This window comes from Myotis myotis, unplaced genomic scaffold (genome assembly GCF_014108235.1).
Source record: "Myotis myotis isolate mMyoMyo1 unplaced genomic scaffold, mMyoMyo1.p scaffold_m19_p_8, whole genome shotgun sequence".
Classification (NCBI taxonomy): Eukaryota; Metazoa; Chordata; class Mammalia; order Chiroptera; family Vespertilionidae; genus Myotis; species Myotis myotis.
Window position 1 is genome coordinate 6,501,224 of NW_023416390.1, and position 16,471 is coordinate 6,517,694.

The 16,471-nt window shown below is 45.9% G+C and overlaps 1 protein-coding gene across 1 annotated transcript; it reads right to left on the reverse strand.

Annotated features, from left to right (window-relative positions):
- Nucleotides 1-451: 451 nt before the first annotated feature.
- Nucleotides 452-6,664, reverse strand: CUNH2orf66 (chromosome unknown C2orf66 homolog). Its single transcript, XM_036318558.1, has 2 exons — nt 3,159-6,664; nt 452-2,385 (listed from the first exon to the last, which is right to left on the reverse strand). The coding sequence occupies exons 1-2, from the start codon at nt 3,276-3,278 to the stop codon at nt 2,206-2,208; spliced, it is 300 nt and encodes a 99-aa protein (XP_036174451.1). The 5' UTR covers nt 3,279-6,664; the 3' UTR covers nt 452-2,205.
- Nucleotides 6,665-16,471: the final 9,807 nt, after the last annotated feature.

Genomic DNA, 16,471 nt, shown 5'->3' on the forward strand with positions numbered 1-16,471 from the left:
CCACCTACCCCACCCCCGTCCCTCCGGCCTTCTGCCCTCCCTCTTGAGGGGGTGTGTGTGGGAGAGGCAGAGGCAGGCTAGGATACTTGGTGCAGCACAACATCCACCCGCTGAGCACAGTGGCAGAGAGCCTCTCCCAGGGACCCCAGCAATTCTAGAATCCCATGATCCTTTGCTTTCTATTTCAACTTAACTGTGGATATTTATCACTGATCCTCCTGGGTATGAAACTAGGACTGGGAGTTCTTTCAACAGCATGTGCTGAACGTGCGAGTGTGTCTTCCTCCCAGAAAAAAGACCAATTTTAAACCCAAATCCCTAGTACATATAATGAACTAAAGTAAAAACGAGCAACATCCCTTTCTAATGAAAGTCTTGATTGTTAAAAGCGATATATACACATATAAGACAAGCTCAAAAGAAACTTAATTTAGTCATTTCTCCTGACTTGAGGGTGCTTTGATAACTTGCAATTATATGCGGGGCTCTACATTGACATTTATGGTTCTAAAGTGGAAAAAACAGCAAAGTATCACATAAGTCACAGAGGTCCCAAAGGTCAGGCTGTTTATATGTAAATCTGGAAATACAGAATAAAACCATTACAAACTGACAAAAGTGGGGGCAGGGAAGGGGGTTAACAATGACCATGATTGACTTTTTCTGATGAGCAGCTTCATCTGTGGTGTAAAAATAGCCAGATACCTGCAAGAACAAGAAAATGCTCTAATGAAACAGAAAATGAAGTCGGTACCATTAGCACAAAGACTCAAAGATCAGCATCTTCCAGCAAAAACTCTTTTCGTCCTCACTTTCTAATCAGCTGCCAGGAAAGGCGAGCTGATGATGGAGTCTTCTCTGACCCAGACGCTTTGCTTCTTCCCCCACCATCATGCGAGTCCCATTATGTCACCATCGCACCCAGTAGGTGCTTTCTCCGGGTCCGCCCCCAAACAGCACCTCACTCCACGCTCACAGAAAGTGTGTCTTTGACATTTTATTTGACACGGTCTGTGAGCTAGAGGGTAGCACCTGCAGTTTATAGGTGGAGACTGTGAGGCTTAAAGCAAACTGCATGCACTACTGTCTTCTACCGGAGGAGGCGCTGTGCATTAATAACTGTCCTGTTTTAGCAGTGGTTGGTCGCCAACCTTTGGGACCTCAGGGACGATCAGTGGTCCGCGGACCACCGGTTAGCGACCGCTGGCCTAGGGCCCACGTGTGAGAAACAGTTAAGGGGACGCCTCTTAACCTCTTTCTGTTTATTCTATTTTATTTTCTCACGCAGGAGAGGTTTCAAGTGCATATACCACATGGTAAGTTGCATCTTCTTTTCAAAATAACATCATTATTTTTTTTTAAATCATCACATTTACAAGAATCGATAAGCAAAATCCTTTCACATGCACAATAAAATGCAACGGCGGCACGCTTCCTCACAGTTTCATTCCTACCTGGTGGAAGAAGAGGAGGAGATTTTAATCACGATTTAGTTCCCTTTATTGTAGGGAACGGAATCGTAATTATTCAGCCGAACAAAAGGCTAATAGACTAGAATCATAATGTAGCTCCCTGGAATGCACCATACCTATTTTTTTAAATGATGGGTACTCATTTGGTAGGAATGCTACAGTAACAAGAATAATAAAATTCAAATATTAAACATAATATACTTCTAACCTTTTTCCTATGAGAAAAAAAATCATCTTTAATATTTTACTTTACTTCCTCTAGGTGAGGATGTTCAAGATCAAATATATGCTTATTACTTTCTTCTAAAAGGAACTATTTTTAAACTTTACTTTCTATTTAATCCAACTGCACAATTTCACATATTTCTTTATGATTTTCCACACAACTCAGCTATCTGCCCGGGTCTGGGGGAAAAAGGATACAGGCAAAGTGAGTGGTATTCCACTAGATGTAACCATCCTGTTAAGAGTGATAGTCCTATCATTTTACTATATCTCTTCCCACAAAACTATGCTTAAAATGTCATAACTGTCATTCCTCCTTAAAACAGACATGAAATACTGAACCACATCCAAATAGTACCAGAGATGAGTAGCTTCTAAGCTACTAGCAAGCACGTATTTCTGCGGGGAAATAAAATCATTTTTCAAATAACTGCTTTCCAAACCTCTTCACGAGCGAGCCGTCTGTCTGGGAGGAAGGGAGCCTCTCACCTGCTCTCAGGAGAAGCCGTCAGCCTTGGAGGCCGCGGGGAAAGGGGTTTCTCCGCTCTTGGAACTCGGCAAAGGCAGAGGCGATGAGCTCTGACTGCACAGAGAGGGGTCTGGGGGTCTCATTTGTGGAGAGAGTATTTGGAAACCTTTCAAGGTCAAGACCTCTTCCCTTAAAATACGCCTGAAGGGTTCTGAAAAACTGGACAGAGAAAGAAAATGTTCCGTTGCCACATATAAATTAAACACCCAAAAGACTCACAGGTGAATATTTCCCCCTGAATTGATTGGGGAGCTCACCTAGGAGGCAGGAGGTGGGAACTCAGGAGTAGAAGTACAAGCTTTGGCCACTTCTTCCCGCCCCCGCCCCAGGCCCCACCCCGGCCCCCACCCGCCCCCTCTCTGACATTTCAGCCCCACACAAGCTCACTCGCCACCGTTCTTGGTGGAAATCCCGCGAGGAACAGCAATTACTTAACAGCACCAGCCAGAGGGGCCTTGTGAGCCATCTCTGCATACCAAGGTCATAGGTCATATTGAATCCATGGCCTGATGCCTCCTCTCTGACTGAAAACAAGACCCCGGTCATCGTCTTCGGAAATCATTTTTGTCCAACATGGACTTTTCAGCTTTCCTTCAGGACGTGGATCAATGCAGAGAAGCTGTGCACAGCGCCATTTGCTTGTTTTAATCCTGTGTTGTTATATTTCACATCGGTGTGCACAGAAGACCACTTACACAGGCATGTGCTCTGTGTGCTCACAGAAGCAGGTGTAGATCGGCTGCAGGAGCAACGGGAGGCCAGCTGCCAGGCCAGCAGAGCGCTGGTCTGGGCCCGGGGGGGCCTCCTCCTAGTCCGGGGGCCTCCTCCCAGCCCGGGCAGCCTTCTGTGCACTGCTCTGGCAGAGTTCAGCGCACACAGATCCCGAGACACAGCCAGCACACCGCAGCCCAGCACGGCCGGCGCGTGCTTACCAGGTCTCGGTTCCTGGGGTTGCTGAGTGGCTTCCATGTGTCTTGGTTTCTCAGTTTGGCTCCATGCACAGGCCCGAGGAGCACCAGGGCCGCACACAGCAGCAGGAACGCTTTGGGCATGGTGGACTGCGGCTGAGTGAGAGGAAGGATGAGGGGAAATGCAATGGTCACACTGAGGGAGGGAGGGAGGGAGGGAGAGAGAGAGGGAAGGAAGGAGCAAGAGAGAGAGAACAAATGCAGAATAAAAAAAGAGCCATTTTAAAAGGGAGACAAGGAAGAAGAAGTAGCATCCTGGTCCACCTGAATTGTACGGCCCTCTTCTTCTCCAGATTCATTTGCAAATAAGATTTCCAAATCCAGTTGATGAGCTTAGGGGGGTCCACAAAAGTTAGAACATTGTACAATGATAAGCAAAGTGATGATGAGCACAACCTCCCAAGTCTGAGCAGACCATTTTATCTTTTTAAAAAATGCACCTTGTTATCTCCCCAAAAAAGTGAAATCTTACACAACAAACAAAAAAGCACCCCAAACCCATCTTAAAAACCCCAAAACTGAGCAATGCACTTTCCACACAGCAGGTTCACACCACACCAGGTAAGTAAAGCTGGTCTCCCACCCCGAGGTGGGCAGTGGAAAGGAACCCCAGAGAAAGGGCTCAGACAGCTTACCGGGAGTCCGGCTCGGCTGGCCTGGTTGCTTACGCCGCCTACAGCCCACGGGGGAGCGTGGCTGCTTATAACCAGGGTTGGCTGAAGGTGGGGGTCACTGACGTGAGCAAGGGGAGTTCAAACACAACGAGTCCATTTTCATCCACAGCACAAACACCCTTGAGAACCACATCTTCAAACTTCTTCAGGGATAAACAACTTGTCTTATAAATAGAACCACCACTGGCCATTTTGCGTGGCTTTTATAACACAGGGCACTTCCAAACAGCCAAGTGGCCTCTGCCTTTTATACTTGCAAGAGAAGGTGTATCATCCTGGGAATATGACGATGACTAGCCCACGTAATAGGATGCTCTTCTGCAGATAGCAGCTTTGGAAATTGAGAGCATTTTTTTCTTTACACAGAAAATTCTAGTGCAAGGGACAAAATTGCTCTTCATGAATGACACCTCATATCTCTTCTGAGAACCTCAGGAATCTTTACATGTTTTAAACAGTGGCCTGGTTTCTCATAATACCCCCCTCAAAATAGACTACAAGAGAGCACGTGTAGCATGGGGAGAAAGAAAAATGACCATACTTACAGCACTGTCCTGCTGAATAAACGTAATCATAGGAAAGGCGAGGGCTGAGAAATTGGACGTGACGGGCTGGGAAGTTGCTCGGTCCCCGTGATGCAGGGCATCCCGGACAAGCTCCTTGCTGAGAAGGCTGGTGATCTGAGCTGAAAACCAGAGTTCCTGGCTATTTCTCATCTTGACCTTGGGCAAGTCTCTATGACCTTCATTTGTTTACGTCTTTGTTCATTCGTTCAACAAATTTTTATCGCACACCCCAAGGCTTTGAGGATAAAATGATAAGAATAATAAACATAGGTACGGCCCTCATGGAACTGGCATGTTAGTGGGCAAGACAGACATGAGCCACATCATTATTTAACAAAATACAAAGGACGCTGATTTCTACGAGGAGGAACTGGGTGCTGTGAGAGTGGAACGGGGAGACCTGGTTCCGTCTCGAGGGTCAGGGAAGGCCGCCGAGATGAAGTGACCTGGCATCTGGCAGCAGCAGTTACCTAGGCAACAGGGGGTGCACAGAGGGAGAAGAGCGTCACACAAGGTGAACAGCTGCGCTGGAGCCTGAGGCTGAACGTGAGTGAGGCCCTGGCCAGGTGGCTCCATTGGTTGGAGTGTCCTCACCAGGAGGGTGGCTTCTATTCCCAGAAAGTCAGTGAGGAAGCGGGGAGCAGAGGGCGCCAGGTGTGGTCAGTTCAAGCCGGAGCTAAGAGGTAGGCAGAGTGTGATTTGTCTGCTGCAGGCCATGGCAAGTCATTGAAAGGTTTCAGCAGCCAAGTTGCTTGATGAGACTTGCATTTTCCAAAGGTCATTGTGGTTGCAGTGGGGGAGAGAGAGGAGGTAGAGAAGGGGGACCAGGCAGGATGAGGTGTTAAACTGGATGAGGAGGGGAGCATGGATGCAGAGATGTGGGTGGGCCTGAGAGAGAGAAGAAGGTGTTGCTAATGTACTGGGCACTAGAGGAGGCAGAACTAAGAGGAAGAGAGTGTCAAAACCACCTCTCGGTCTCAGGATCAGTGAACTCAGCCCCACTCCCTGAGACAGCAAACACGGGCCTGGGTGGGTGAAGGTCATGAGCTCCCTCCGGACGGGTGTGTTGTATTTGAGGAACCACGTGGAGATGGAGATACACAGTTGGATACACAGCCTGGAGCTCAAAGGGGAGGTCTGGGAAGGAAATGTCAATATGGGAGTTATTGGCATATAAATGGATAAGATTTCTTCAACAAAAGTTAGAAAATGAGAAGAAAAGGTGGTCTAGGGCTTGAGCTTTGAGAAGTGTTAGCAGGTCACAGCCATCTGTAGGGATCTCTGCGAGGGAGACCCTGGAGGCAGAGGAAAACCAGGAGACTGACAGCAAGGGAAGCAAGTGTGTCGAGAAGGAGAAGATGGAGTAAAAAGAGGACTCGGAAGGTCCCGGAGCATCAGACTGCTGTGGTGGATGGAGGGAAAAGTCAGATTAGAAGTGAGTGGATGGACAAGAGAGAGAGACAACGAGTACATCAAGCTCCCGAGTTCAGCCGTGGGGAGACGGTGGGAGAAGGTCAGCCGCGGAGAGAGACGGTGGGAGACGGTCAGCTGTGGGGAGACAGTGGGAGACGGTCAGCCGTGGAGAGACGGTGGGAGAAGGTCAGCCGTGGAGAGAGACGGTGGGAGGTCAGCCGTGGAGAGAGATGGTGGGAGACGGTCAGCTGTGGGGAGACAGTGGGAGGCCAGCCGTGGAGAGACGGTGGGAGAAGGTCAGCCGTGGAGAGAGATGGTGGGAGAAGGTCAGCTGTGGGGAGACAGTGGGAGGTCAGCCGTGGAGAGACGGTGGGAGGTCAGCCGTGGAGAGAGACGGTGGGAGGTCAGCCGTGGAGAGAGATGGTGGGAGACGGTCAGCTGTGGGGAGACAGTGGGAGGTCAGCCGTGGAGAGACGGTGGGAGAAGGTCAGCCGTGGAGAGAGATGGTGGGAGACGGTCAGCTGTGGGGAGACAGCGGGAGGTCAGCCGTGGAGAGACGGTGGGAGAAGGTCAGCCGTAGGGAGACGGTGGGAGAAGGTCAGCCGTGGAGAGAGATGGTGAGAGAAGGTCAGCCGTGGAGAGAGACGGTGGGAGAAGGTCAGCCGTAGGGAGACGGTCGGAGAAGGTCAGCCGTGGAGAGAGATGGTGAGAGAAGGTCAGCCGTGGAGAGAGACGGTGGGAGAAGGTCAGCCGTAGGGAGACGGTGGGAGAAGGTCAGCCGTGGAGAGAGATGGTGAGAGGTCAGCCGTGGAGAGAGATGGTGAGAGAAGGTCAGCCGTGGAGAGAGATGGTGGGAGAAGGTCAGCCCTGGAGAGATGGTGGGAGAAGGTCAGCCGTAGGGAGACGGTGGGAGAAGGTCAGCCGTGGGGGGAGACGGTGGGAGAAGGTCAGCCGTGGAGAGAGACGGTGGGAGAAGGTCAGCCGTGGGGAGAGACGGTGGGAGAAGGTCAGCCCTGGAGAGACGGTGGGAGAAGGTCAGCCGTGGATAGAGATGGTGGGAAAAGGTCAGCTGTGGGGAGAGACGGTGGGAGAAGGTCAGCCGTGGAGAGACGGGGGGAGAGAGATGGCAGTAACCAGAGGGGAAATGGAGTCCAGGGAAGGTGCTGTTGTCATTGTTTTTAACGGGAGAGACTTGAGTTTAAATGTCAGTGATTACGTGAGTAAATGAGTATCCTAGAATTTCATTATATCATCTGTCCTGAAAACCCCAGGGCTTTGAAGTTAAAACAACTAATGATACTGAAGTATTAAGTTATTAATGAGATTATAGCCAAGTCACAACACTGTGAGTCCTTAGACCAGGGGTGGGCAACCTTTTTGTGAGTGCGTGCCCAAACCAGCAAAATCTCTGACTCAAAATTCTTCTGTGTGCCTACCCTAATTTTTTGAGATCATGTTACACCTACTTGATATCTCTTAAGGTGTACGTATGTGAAGAACCTTGAAGAAATAATAAAATTCATTCTAGCGACAAAAACACAGTATATGATGATGAAAAATACATTTATTTTTTAATGTATACATGTATACTGATAGTCCAACAGAAAACTTCATGACTCCGTTTGATATTAACAGTGGGACTTTTCTGCTGCATCACTGATGACAGAGATTTTACAGCAGGTTTATATTTCGTGACCTTCAGAGATATGCACGAGCTACTACTTTCATCAATCAGGCTACTCCTATTACGAGACTTAACAAAATTCATCACTGAGAACAAAGATTCACAAGCGTATGTGGATGAAAACATGGAGAGTAACGCTGTTGCAAAGTTTTTTAAACAGAAAAAATTTTCTGGAATGGCATTCCAAGTCCTCAATAGTTCGTTTTCGACACTTCTCTCTGGTACTCCTGTCTCTAATTGCTTTTTTTCAATGTTTTCCAAGTCAACTCTAAGGTCAATAAATTTCTGTTTCCAAATTGAGCTACTCTAAAATTCAATCAACTGCATTTCAAAGTCAGCCATGTCTATCCATGAAAGCATTTGTAAGTTCAGTTCCTCCAGTTTCATGCTGTCTGGAAACCTCATGAATTTTGCCGTCTCTTCCAGTTCTCTGAATTTCGCAAATCTTGAGAAGAACTGCTCAATAGTTGACTCAATGATGTTTAAAAACAGCTTTTGAAGGCTTTGACAGTCTGTTCTGTCATCTTTTGGGAGGTCTTTGATGTGCCTCTTGAGGTTTGGGAAATATCTAAATCTCTCACCATCCACATCCCTCTTAAAGACTTCCAGTTTCTTTTTAAAAGCCTTATACTCTGGTTTCTCTTCAGATTGCATAAATCTTTCGCCTTTTAAAAGCCTTTATGTAACCAAACATAACATCAAGTGTCTTGCCAGTTCCTTGTAATTTAACATTTAAGTCATTCAAATGTTCACAAAAATTGTAAATGGAAGATTATAAGAGAGGGTTTCGTGTGCCAGCAAAAGTTACTGGCATGCCATGTTTGACACGCATGCCAGGGGTTGCCCACCCTTGCCTTAGACCATGCTCCCTCCTCACATTCCCAGTGAAAGGAGAGGAGAGGAAGAATCCTTTCCAAGTAAAAAGCAGACCTCCTCACCCTGGCTGGTGTTGCTCAGTGGTTACAGTACTGGCCTGCGCACTGAAGGGTTGCATGTTCAATTCCTGGTCAAGGACACCTACCTGGGCTGCAAGTTCATTCCCCTGGCCAGGGTCAGGGCACATGTGGGAGGCAACCAATTGATGTGTCTTTCTCACATCGATGTTTCTCTCTCTCTTCCCCTCCCTCCCTCCCTTCCACTCTCTAAAAATCAGTGGAACAATATCCTTGGATTAAAAAAAAAAAAGCAGACCTCCTCTTGTTCCTCCCTTCTGGAATGGAAATATCAGGCAGCCACCACTATGCTATGAGAGATGCACTGTGGGTGGAGAACTAATGAGAGGAGAACTTGGGTTCTTGATGACTTCATGGAGTCCTGTTCGGGACTATTTCACTGGTTAAGGAACTGTTGTCAGGTTTCCTATTTCATGCAAATAAGTCCTAACTAAACAGCCTGTATAGGGAGATCAGTGCCTTTGAAAAACAGAAGAGAAGGTGGGAAAAGTAGGTCAAACAGTCAAGAAGTTTTAACTCTCTATATCCTATATAGAACACTAGAGGCCCGGTGCACAAGATTTGTGCACTGGGGTGGCCCTCAGCCCAGCCTGTGCCCTCTCACAGTCTGGGAGCCATCAGTCGGACATCCTTAGCACTGCTGCAGAGGAGAGAGAGGCTCCTGCCACTGCCGCTGCATTTGCCAGCTGTGAGCCTGGCTTCTGGGCTTCTGGCTGAGTAGAACTACCCTTGTGGGAACGTACTAACCACCAGGGGCCAGCTCCTGCATTGGGCGTTTGCCCCTGGTGGTCAATGTGCATCATAGCAACCGGTCATTCTGTCGTTTGGTCAATTTGCATATTACCCTGAACTAAAGGCCCGGTGCACAAAAATTTGTGCACTCGGGGGGGGGGGGCATCCCTCAGCCTGGCCTATGCACTCTTGCAGTCTGGGACCCCTCAGAGGATGTCCACCTGATGGCTTAGGCCCGCTCCCTGGGGGATCGGGCCCAAGCTGGCAGTCAGACATCACTCTGGCAGCCTGGCAGCCCTTGGGGGATGTCCACTTGCCAGTGGGGAGCAGGCCTAAGCTGCAGTCGGACATCCTTAGCGCTGCTGAGGAGGCGGGAGAGGCTCCCACCACCACCGCTGTACTGGCAGCCGTCAGCCTGGCTTGTGGCTGAGCAGAGCTCCCTCACTGACCACCAGGGGGCAGCTCCTGCACTGAGTGTCTGCCTCCTGGTGGTCAGTCTGTGTCATAGTGACCAGTCATTCCCAGTCGTTCTGCTGTTAGGGTCAATTTGCATATTACCCTTTTATTATATAGGATAGAGGCCTGGTGCATGGGTGGGGGCCGGCTGGTTTGCCCTGAAGGGTGCCCCAGATCAGGGTTGGGGTCCCGCTGGGGTGCCTGGCCAGACTGGGTGACGGGCTGAGGGCTGTTTGCAGGCTGGCCACACCCCCTTCAGGGTGGGAGTCCCTGCGGGGGTGCCTGGGTGAGGGGCTGATGGCTGTTTGCAATCTGGCCACAGCCCCCAGCCACTCAAGGCTGGCTGGAAGCAGGTATCTGGGATTTATTTATCTTCTATAATTGAAACTTTGTTGTCTTGAGCAGAGCCCACAGCCAGCCAGGGCAGGCGGGAAGCTTGGCTTCCTCCATTGCCAGGGAAACCAAGCCTCCTGCTTGCTCCAGCTCCATGGCTGCCGGACGCCATCTTGGTTGGGTTAATTTGCATATAATAGTTCTGATTGGCTGGTGGGCATGGCTTGTGGACGTGGCTTGTGAGTGTAGCGGAGGTACGGACAATTTGCATGTTTCTCTTTTATTATTTAAGATTCCCAATTTTACAGCAACTCCAAAAAGGATGTCCTCCTTGTCTCATCCACTTCCCCACTATCCTGCATATTGTATTCCCGTTAATCTCTTTTAAACAGCATTTTAGTATTATTACTCTTGCTTCCAAAATTTTTCATCTTCCCCCATCTACACTAATAAAAGACAAACATGCAAATTAAAAGAGATTAATGGGAATACAATATGCAGGATAGTGGGGAAGTGGATGAGACAAGGAGGACATCCTTTTTGGAGTTGCTGTAAAATTGGGAATCTTAAATAATAAAAGAGAAACATGCAAATTGTCCGTACCTCCGCTACACTCACAAGCCACGTCCACAAGCCATGCCCACCAGCCAATCAGAACTATTATATGCAAATTAACCCAACCAAGATGGCGTCCGGCAGCCATGGAGCTGGAGCAAGCAGGAGGCTTGGTTTCCCCGGCAATGGAGGAAGCCAAGCTTCCCGCCTGCCCTGGCTGGCTGTGGGCTCTGCTCAAGACAACAAAGTTTCAATTATAGAAGATAAATAAATCCCAGATACCTGCTTCCAGCCAGCCTTGAGTGGCTGGGGGCTGTGGCCAGATTGCAAACAGCCATCAGCCCCTCACCCAGGCACCCCCGCAGGGACCCCCACCCTGAAGGGGCTGTGGCCAGCCTGAAAATGGCCCTCAGCCCCTCACCCAGTCTGGCCAGGCACCCCAGCGGGACCCAACCCTGATCTGGGGCACCCTTCAGGGCAAACCAGCCGGCCCCCACCCATGCACCAGGCCTCTATCCTATATAATAAAAGGGTAATATGCAAATTGACCCTAACAGCAGAACGACTGGGAATGACTGGTCACTATGACACAGACTGACCACCAGGAGGCAGACACTCAGTGCAGGAGCTGCCCCCTGGTGGTCAGTGCGCTCTCACAGGGGGAGCTCTGCTCAGCCACAAGCCAGGCTGACGGCTGCCAGTACAGCGGTGGTGGTGGGAGCCTCTCCCGCCTCCTCAGCAGCCCTAAGGATGTCTAACTGCAGCTTAGTCCTGCTCCCCACTGGCAAGTGGACATCCCCCGAGGGCTCCCAAGCTGCCAGAGGGATGTCTGACTGCCAGCTTAGGCCCAGTCCCCCAGGGAGCGGGCCTAAGCCATCAGGTGGACATCCCCTGAGGGGTCCCAGACTGCGTGAGGGCACTGACCGGGCTGAGGGCCCCCCCCCCCAAGTGCACAAATTTTTGTGCACCGGGCCGCTTGTATGAATAATAATGGGGTAAACTAGGGGGGAGCCAGAAATGCAGCAACAGAAGGGTGACCTTAAAGTGCTACACTCTTTAGGTCTTAGGAACTAATTGAATGTAATGGGCAAGGGAGAAATGAACAAAATGAGAGGTTTTTCAACTTGTGTAATTGAGAAGATTTAATAGAAATTCGGAAACTAAAAAGGGCTGCTACTTAGGCAGGGAGAGATTTTATAAAATTAAATCTCAACAGGGAGTTGAAACTAAGTTGGTTAGTTTGGAGGAAACTAGAGATGGGAGAGTTAAGAAGAAAGCGCCCGTCATTTCTGGGGCACCTACTCTGTGTTGGGTGCATTTGGTCCATCCTCTCACTCCAACCCTCACCCCAGATCTGGATGACACTGGTACTAGCCAGAACTGGTGGGTGAGGACCCAATCTCAGTGAGGCTAAATGTTTTGCCATTGACTCAAAGATGCTCAGATATGGAACCCAGGGAACAGTTCTGTCCGACTTGGTGAATCACCATGAAGAATGTAACTCTGAAGTCACTGAGTTAGAGACAATCTCCCAGGGAAAGTACAGAGAGAAAAAAAGGGAGGCTGTGGGCAGATTTTTAGAAACATTTTTTCCCCCAAGGCAAGAGGAATATGGTCAGAAAAAATTTTGGCACAGAGAAGAAAGTGAACTAATATTATTATATACGTATTACCAGCCGTTAGTGGGAGAATTCTGTCTCCTGGACAATCTGGTTTTGAGTTCTACCAGAGGCAAATTGCTTCATTTCTCTCAGACTCTTTCCTGCCGTGTATTGTGGAGATAATGACCTCCCTCTAAGGGTTTGTACAGAGAGGAAATGAGGAGCTACATGTGATGGTGTCTGGCACAGGCTCCGGAACAGCAGGTACTGACTGTGTGTGTGTGTGAAAGACAGAGCCCAGGTGATGGGCAGGCTGCACAGACCCACACTGTGGTCTGAAGTGTGACTCAAACACATTGCCTATACTTTTTAGTTTTCCTATGACTTGCTTCTCTTCCTTCAAAATGGAATGGAAGCCTGTATTTCTGACGAAGGATTTTGGAACCCCCAAATCTTACTGCGTTATAGTCTCACTGGAACAGCAAGTTCTCTTAAAACAAGTTTATTTAAAACTGTAAGACACTGCATCAAGATGAAGATATGTAAGTGTACTGTTCCTTAAAATAAAACATGAGCCCTGGCGTGCCCATATAGATGCATGTGGGAAGCTACAAAACAACAAACCTGGGAAATACTGGAATTTACCTGGTTGCCACTAGTTCCCTGAGATGTGGCATGTGAATCACATCCCAGGCTCAGGCATTCACTTCCTGGAACGCCGGGCTTGCTGTAAAGAAATCGTGCTGGAGGGGCTCCTCCCAGACGTATTCTGGAGAGTGAAGTAGCAAACAATCTCTGCACCACACGTCCTTGTTCATCGAATTTATTGTCGCACATTCAGAATACCAGATGATGACAGATTGAAAAGAAGCACCAAAAATCACTACAAAGTAATACCTGAGTGGAGACTGACCTAAGACAAATACTCATCTATCCAACCCTACACCGTAATGTGGAAACACAGATTAAAAACATTCACAAAACTCCACAGAATACAAGAAGTTGCATTTGATGAATGACAACCAGGTGATGTAATCATGTTAATTATGTACCATCCCAAAAATACACAGAAAAGTACACACGTGTATATTTATCACACCAGACATCATACAAAGCACTGGGAAAGATCATGCATGTTTCGATGGGAAGATCCGCAAATGACAGGGCAAATTCCTTTGAACTGAAGTATTGTTACTATGCACTGCATGTTCTGGATGAGATCAAAATGATCAATTTGCAAACAAGTGACTACTGAGTCTCTCTTGGCATGACACAGTTTGTCCTCTACAAACTCTTAGCTACAAAAACTGACGCAGGCTGACAGCCATGAGCTTTGTTACATACCCTTTGCCCAAACGGCGTTCAACTCAACTGAACCGTGCTGTAAGCAAAGACATGTTTCCTTTCTACATACTTTTAGAGAAACCGATGTTTATGCCTTTGGGGGGAGGGAGTGGGCATAAAATGGGAAGAACAAAATGCTTTGTATTCAAAATTAAAATGGAAAAATATACACCACAATCGGAGAGATGTGGGCATCTTTGAGCAAAGACCCTGAATGTCCTATGAATGAAATAATTTGTCTTAATAACTTATATCCATTATCTTAAATAAGCAATGTAGAAATGCCAGTTTTTACATTAAAAAAACAAAACAAAACAAAACTGGAACGAATTCTCTCAAATAATGAGGAAGGAAAAAAACAGAAAAGGGTAAAATAACATTTAAAAATACACTACATGAATCTGAGATTATTTTAATTACTGAAATAGCATTATTGGGTAAAATTATTTTATTTTACACATAAATACAAACCTCAGTAATCTGAGGAAAAATACATACAGGTCTTAGGGAAGAATCTGTCCTTGATAGAGTATTTATTTAAAAAGACAAAAAAACTACATTTAAGTTTAAGCTTTCCACGTGTAGTAAGTTCATAAGTACCACCACCTTCTCCTAAGAAATTATTTTCATAAACTTTCACCAAACATTGATTTCTATGTCTCTAAAGTGTAAGCTAATTTTAATCTGAAATGAGAACTCTAGAAATTAAGAGTGGCCTCTAGGGCAATAGTTCTGAAATACAGAGGGAAATATTCTGAAATACAAAGGGCAGCTTTTACTTTTTAAACTTTTACTTCACCAACCTCAAAGGAGAGGAGCTGGGCCCATCTGAGGAGACCACCGATAATAAAAACACAGTTACAAAACTGCAGGGCATCCCTTCATCGTTTTAAGGCACAGTCTGTTTTATCCCCAACGACTATAAGTTCAAGGTCACAGTGATAATATGCATTCCATTTTGGTTTGGTTTCTCATGGGTACGTTGCTACATTTAGTTATTCCTAAGTTTAAGAAACCATCATACAATCACTTTAAAATAATAGTTAAGTCATTTTTATATTTTTAAAAAAATGTAAATACACAGTACAATTTCCTAATGTATATACAGTAAAAAGTGGAGTTTCCCCCTCCACCGTGGAGGAAGAGAGGGTTATTTCTACCAATATCCCAACAAATACCTTTGAGTATGTGGAGAGCATGGTTATGTTAAATACAGGCATCTCTACTCAGAATAGGATTATTCAACACAAGGGACAAACTCATTCCAAAAAACAATGTTCACTTGATGTTTAGGGCCTGTACGCCATCTGTTTACTAATATCCACACAAGGTCTAAGTCCCCACTAGGTTACTAGGTTAATTCCCGCTGTCTCTTCACTGCCGAGGCTTCTTGCGTGAACGGCATCAACATTATCAGTGACATTAAACTACAGAAAACACTGCCCCATGAGGGGCTAAAATTCCCTTTGAGAATTCATATAGGGGAGAAGTTAAAGAATCTTAACCAGGTAAACATAACAGCTTTTGAGTCTGTCATATTTCTACTTTTCTCGCAAGAGTACAACACTGGCTCAATGTTAACACGTCAACATTAATGGCTTGGTTTTTAATAATATTTTCCTTTAAGATAGGCATTTTAAAATATGTATTTCGTTGCACTATGTTGGAGTCAAGTGGATAATTTTCTCCTGTGAAATATGTGACTGTAACAAAGGGACTGAATGGAAATACAAAGAAAACAAATTCTATAAACTTTCATTACATAAGTGAGAGACACCTGTACTAAAAATGATCGGCAACAGAATGTGAAGTTCTACATCACAGAATGAGTCTAAAGTAAGACTACTTCCAGCGAGTACGTCAACTCATTACTGAAAAATCATTACTGGGTAAACTAATTGTCACCCCCAATATCAGAGAGCAGTATTCCAGAAATTATATGAAACAGAACACAACTATGCTATATGCTTTAGGTATTTTCAAAAACAAATTCGCATATGGAATATAAGTTTTGAGGATTTGCATATTTAACATAAGTCCTAAATGAAAAATACAGAAAAGATCACTTTTGCTTTAATCCCAATATGCTAAGATAGTTCATTGGCACAAATATCTGGAGGTATCTTACATTTTCCTTTAGCTTTGGTGGCAAAGTGTGTTTTGCTAGCCATATGAATACAGTTATATTTTCCAATGAAGAGGTTGATGCTAAAAAAAAATTCCAATGTGTCTTTTTCTTAAAAAAGGGATGTAAAAAGCCCAATATGAAACAAAACCAGTGAAACATGAAATATAAAATATGCCTGTCATTTAGGCTTCTGAACAGTTAATAGTTAAATTCTCTGTCTATAAATCTTTTACTAGTAACATTTACTATACAAATACTAAAAACCAAGATAACATTTAAAAAAACAAACAGCATACGAACTTTGCAAAAAGGCTACTTTTAGACTTCCTAAACTAAGATTAGGATTCAAATATGCAAACAAATTTACACTCAACTAATCAAAATACAACAACAGTTTTTCTGTAAGTGTTCAAAGTTACAATGTACAGAATCAGTGCAGGAAAATCCTGACTCATATATATCAACTTCTATACAAAGTCATCAGAAATTAACTGGTTACCTGGTATTTCAAAATAGTCGTTTTCTGGAAGCATAACACGCCAAATGCTTTTAGTCAGTACTGTACTTGATTTAAAAATTTTCAGCCATTGGCAATGTAGTCAAGATGTAGCTTAGACTATCACCTAACACGTTACCAATTGGAAACACGTTACCAATTCAGGTGTAGTATTATACAGGGGTAGGCAAGAGTGGGTTTTTACAGTTGTAAGTTTGTGAAGCAGTTTACTCTTACATTATTATTTATTATAGCTCTCCATACGAACAACTGTAAGCCTACTTTTGCCCTTGCCTGTATTTATACTATGAAATAGCAGTCTATTCTATTCCGTTTTATTCC

Excerpts from the sequence above, each read along its gene's own strand:
- CUNH2orf66 (XM_036318558.1), bottom strand. The coding sequence starts at position 3,278 with ATGCCCAAAGCGTTCCTGCTGCTGTGTGCGGCCCTGGTGCTCCTCGGG. Across the intron at positions 2,386-3,158 it reads ACCCCAGGAACCGAGACCTG|TTTTTCAGAACCCTTCAGGC; the intron begins GTAAGCACGCGC and ends TTCTCTGTCCAG.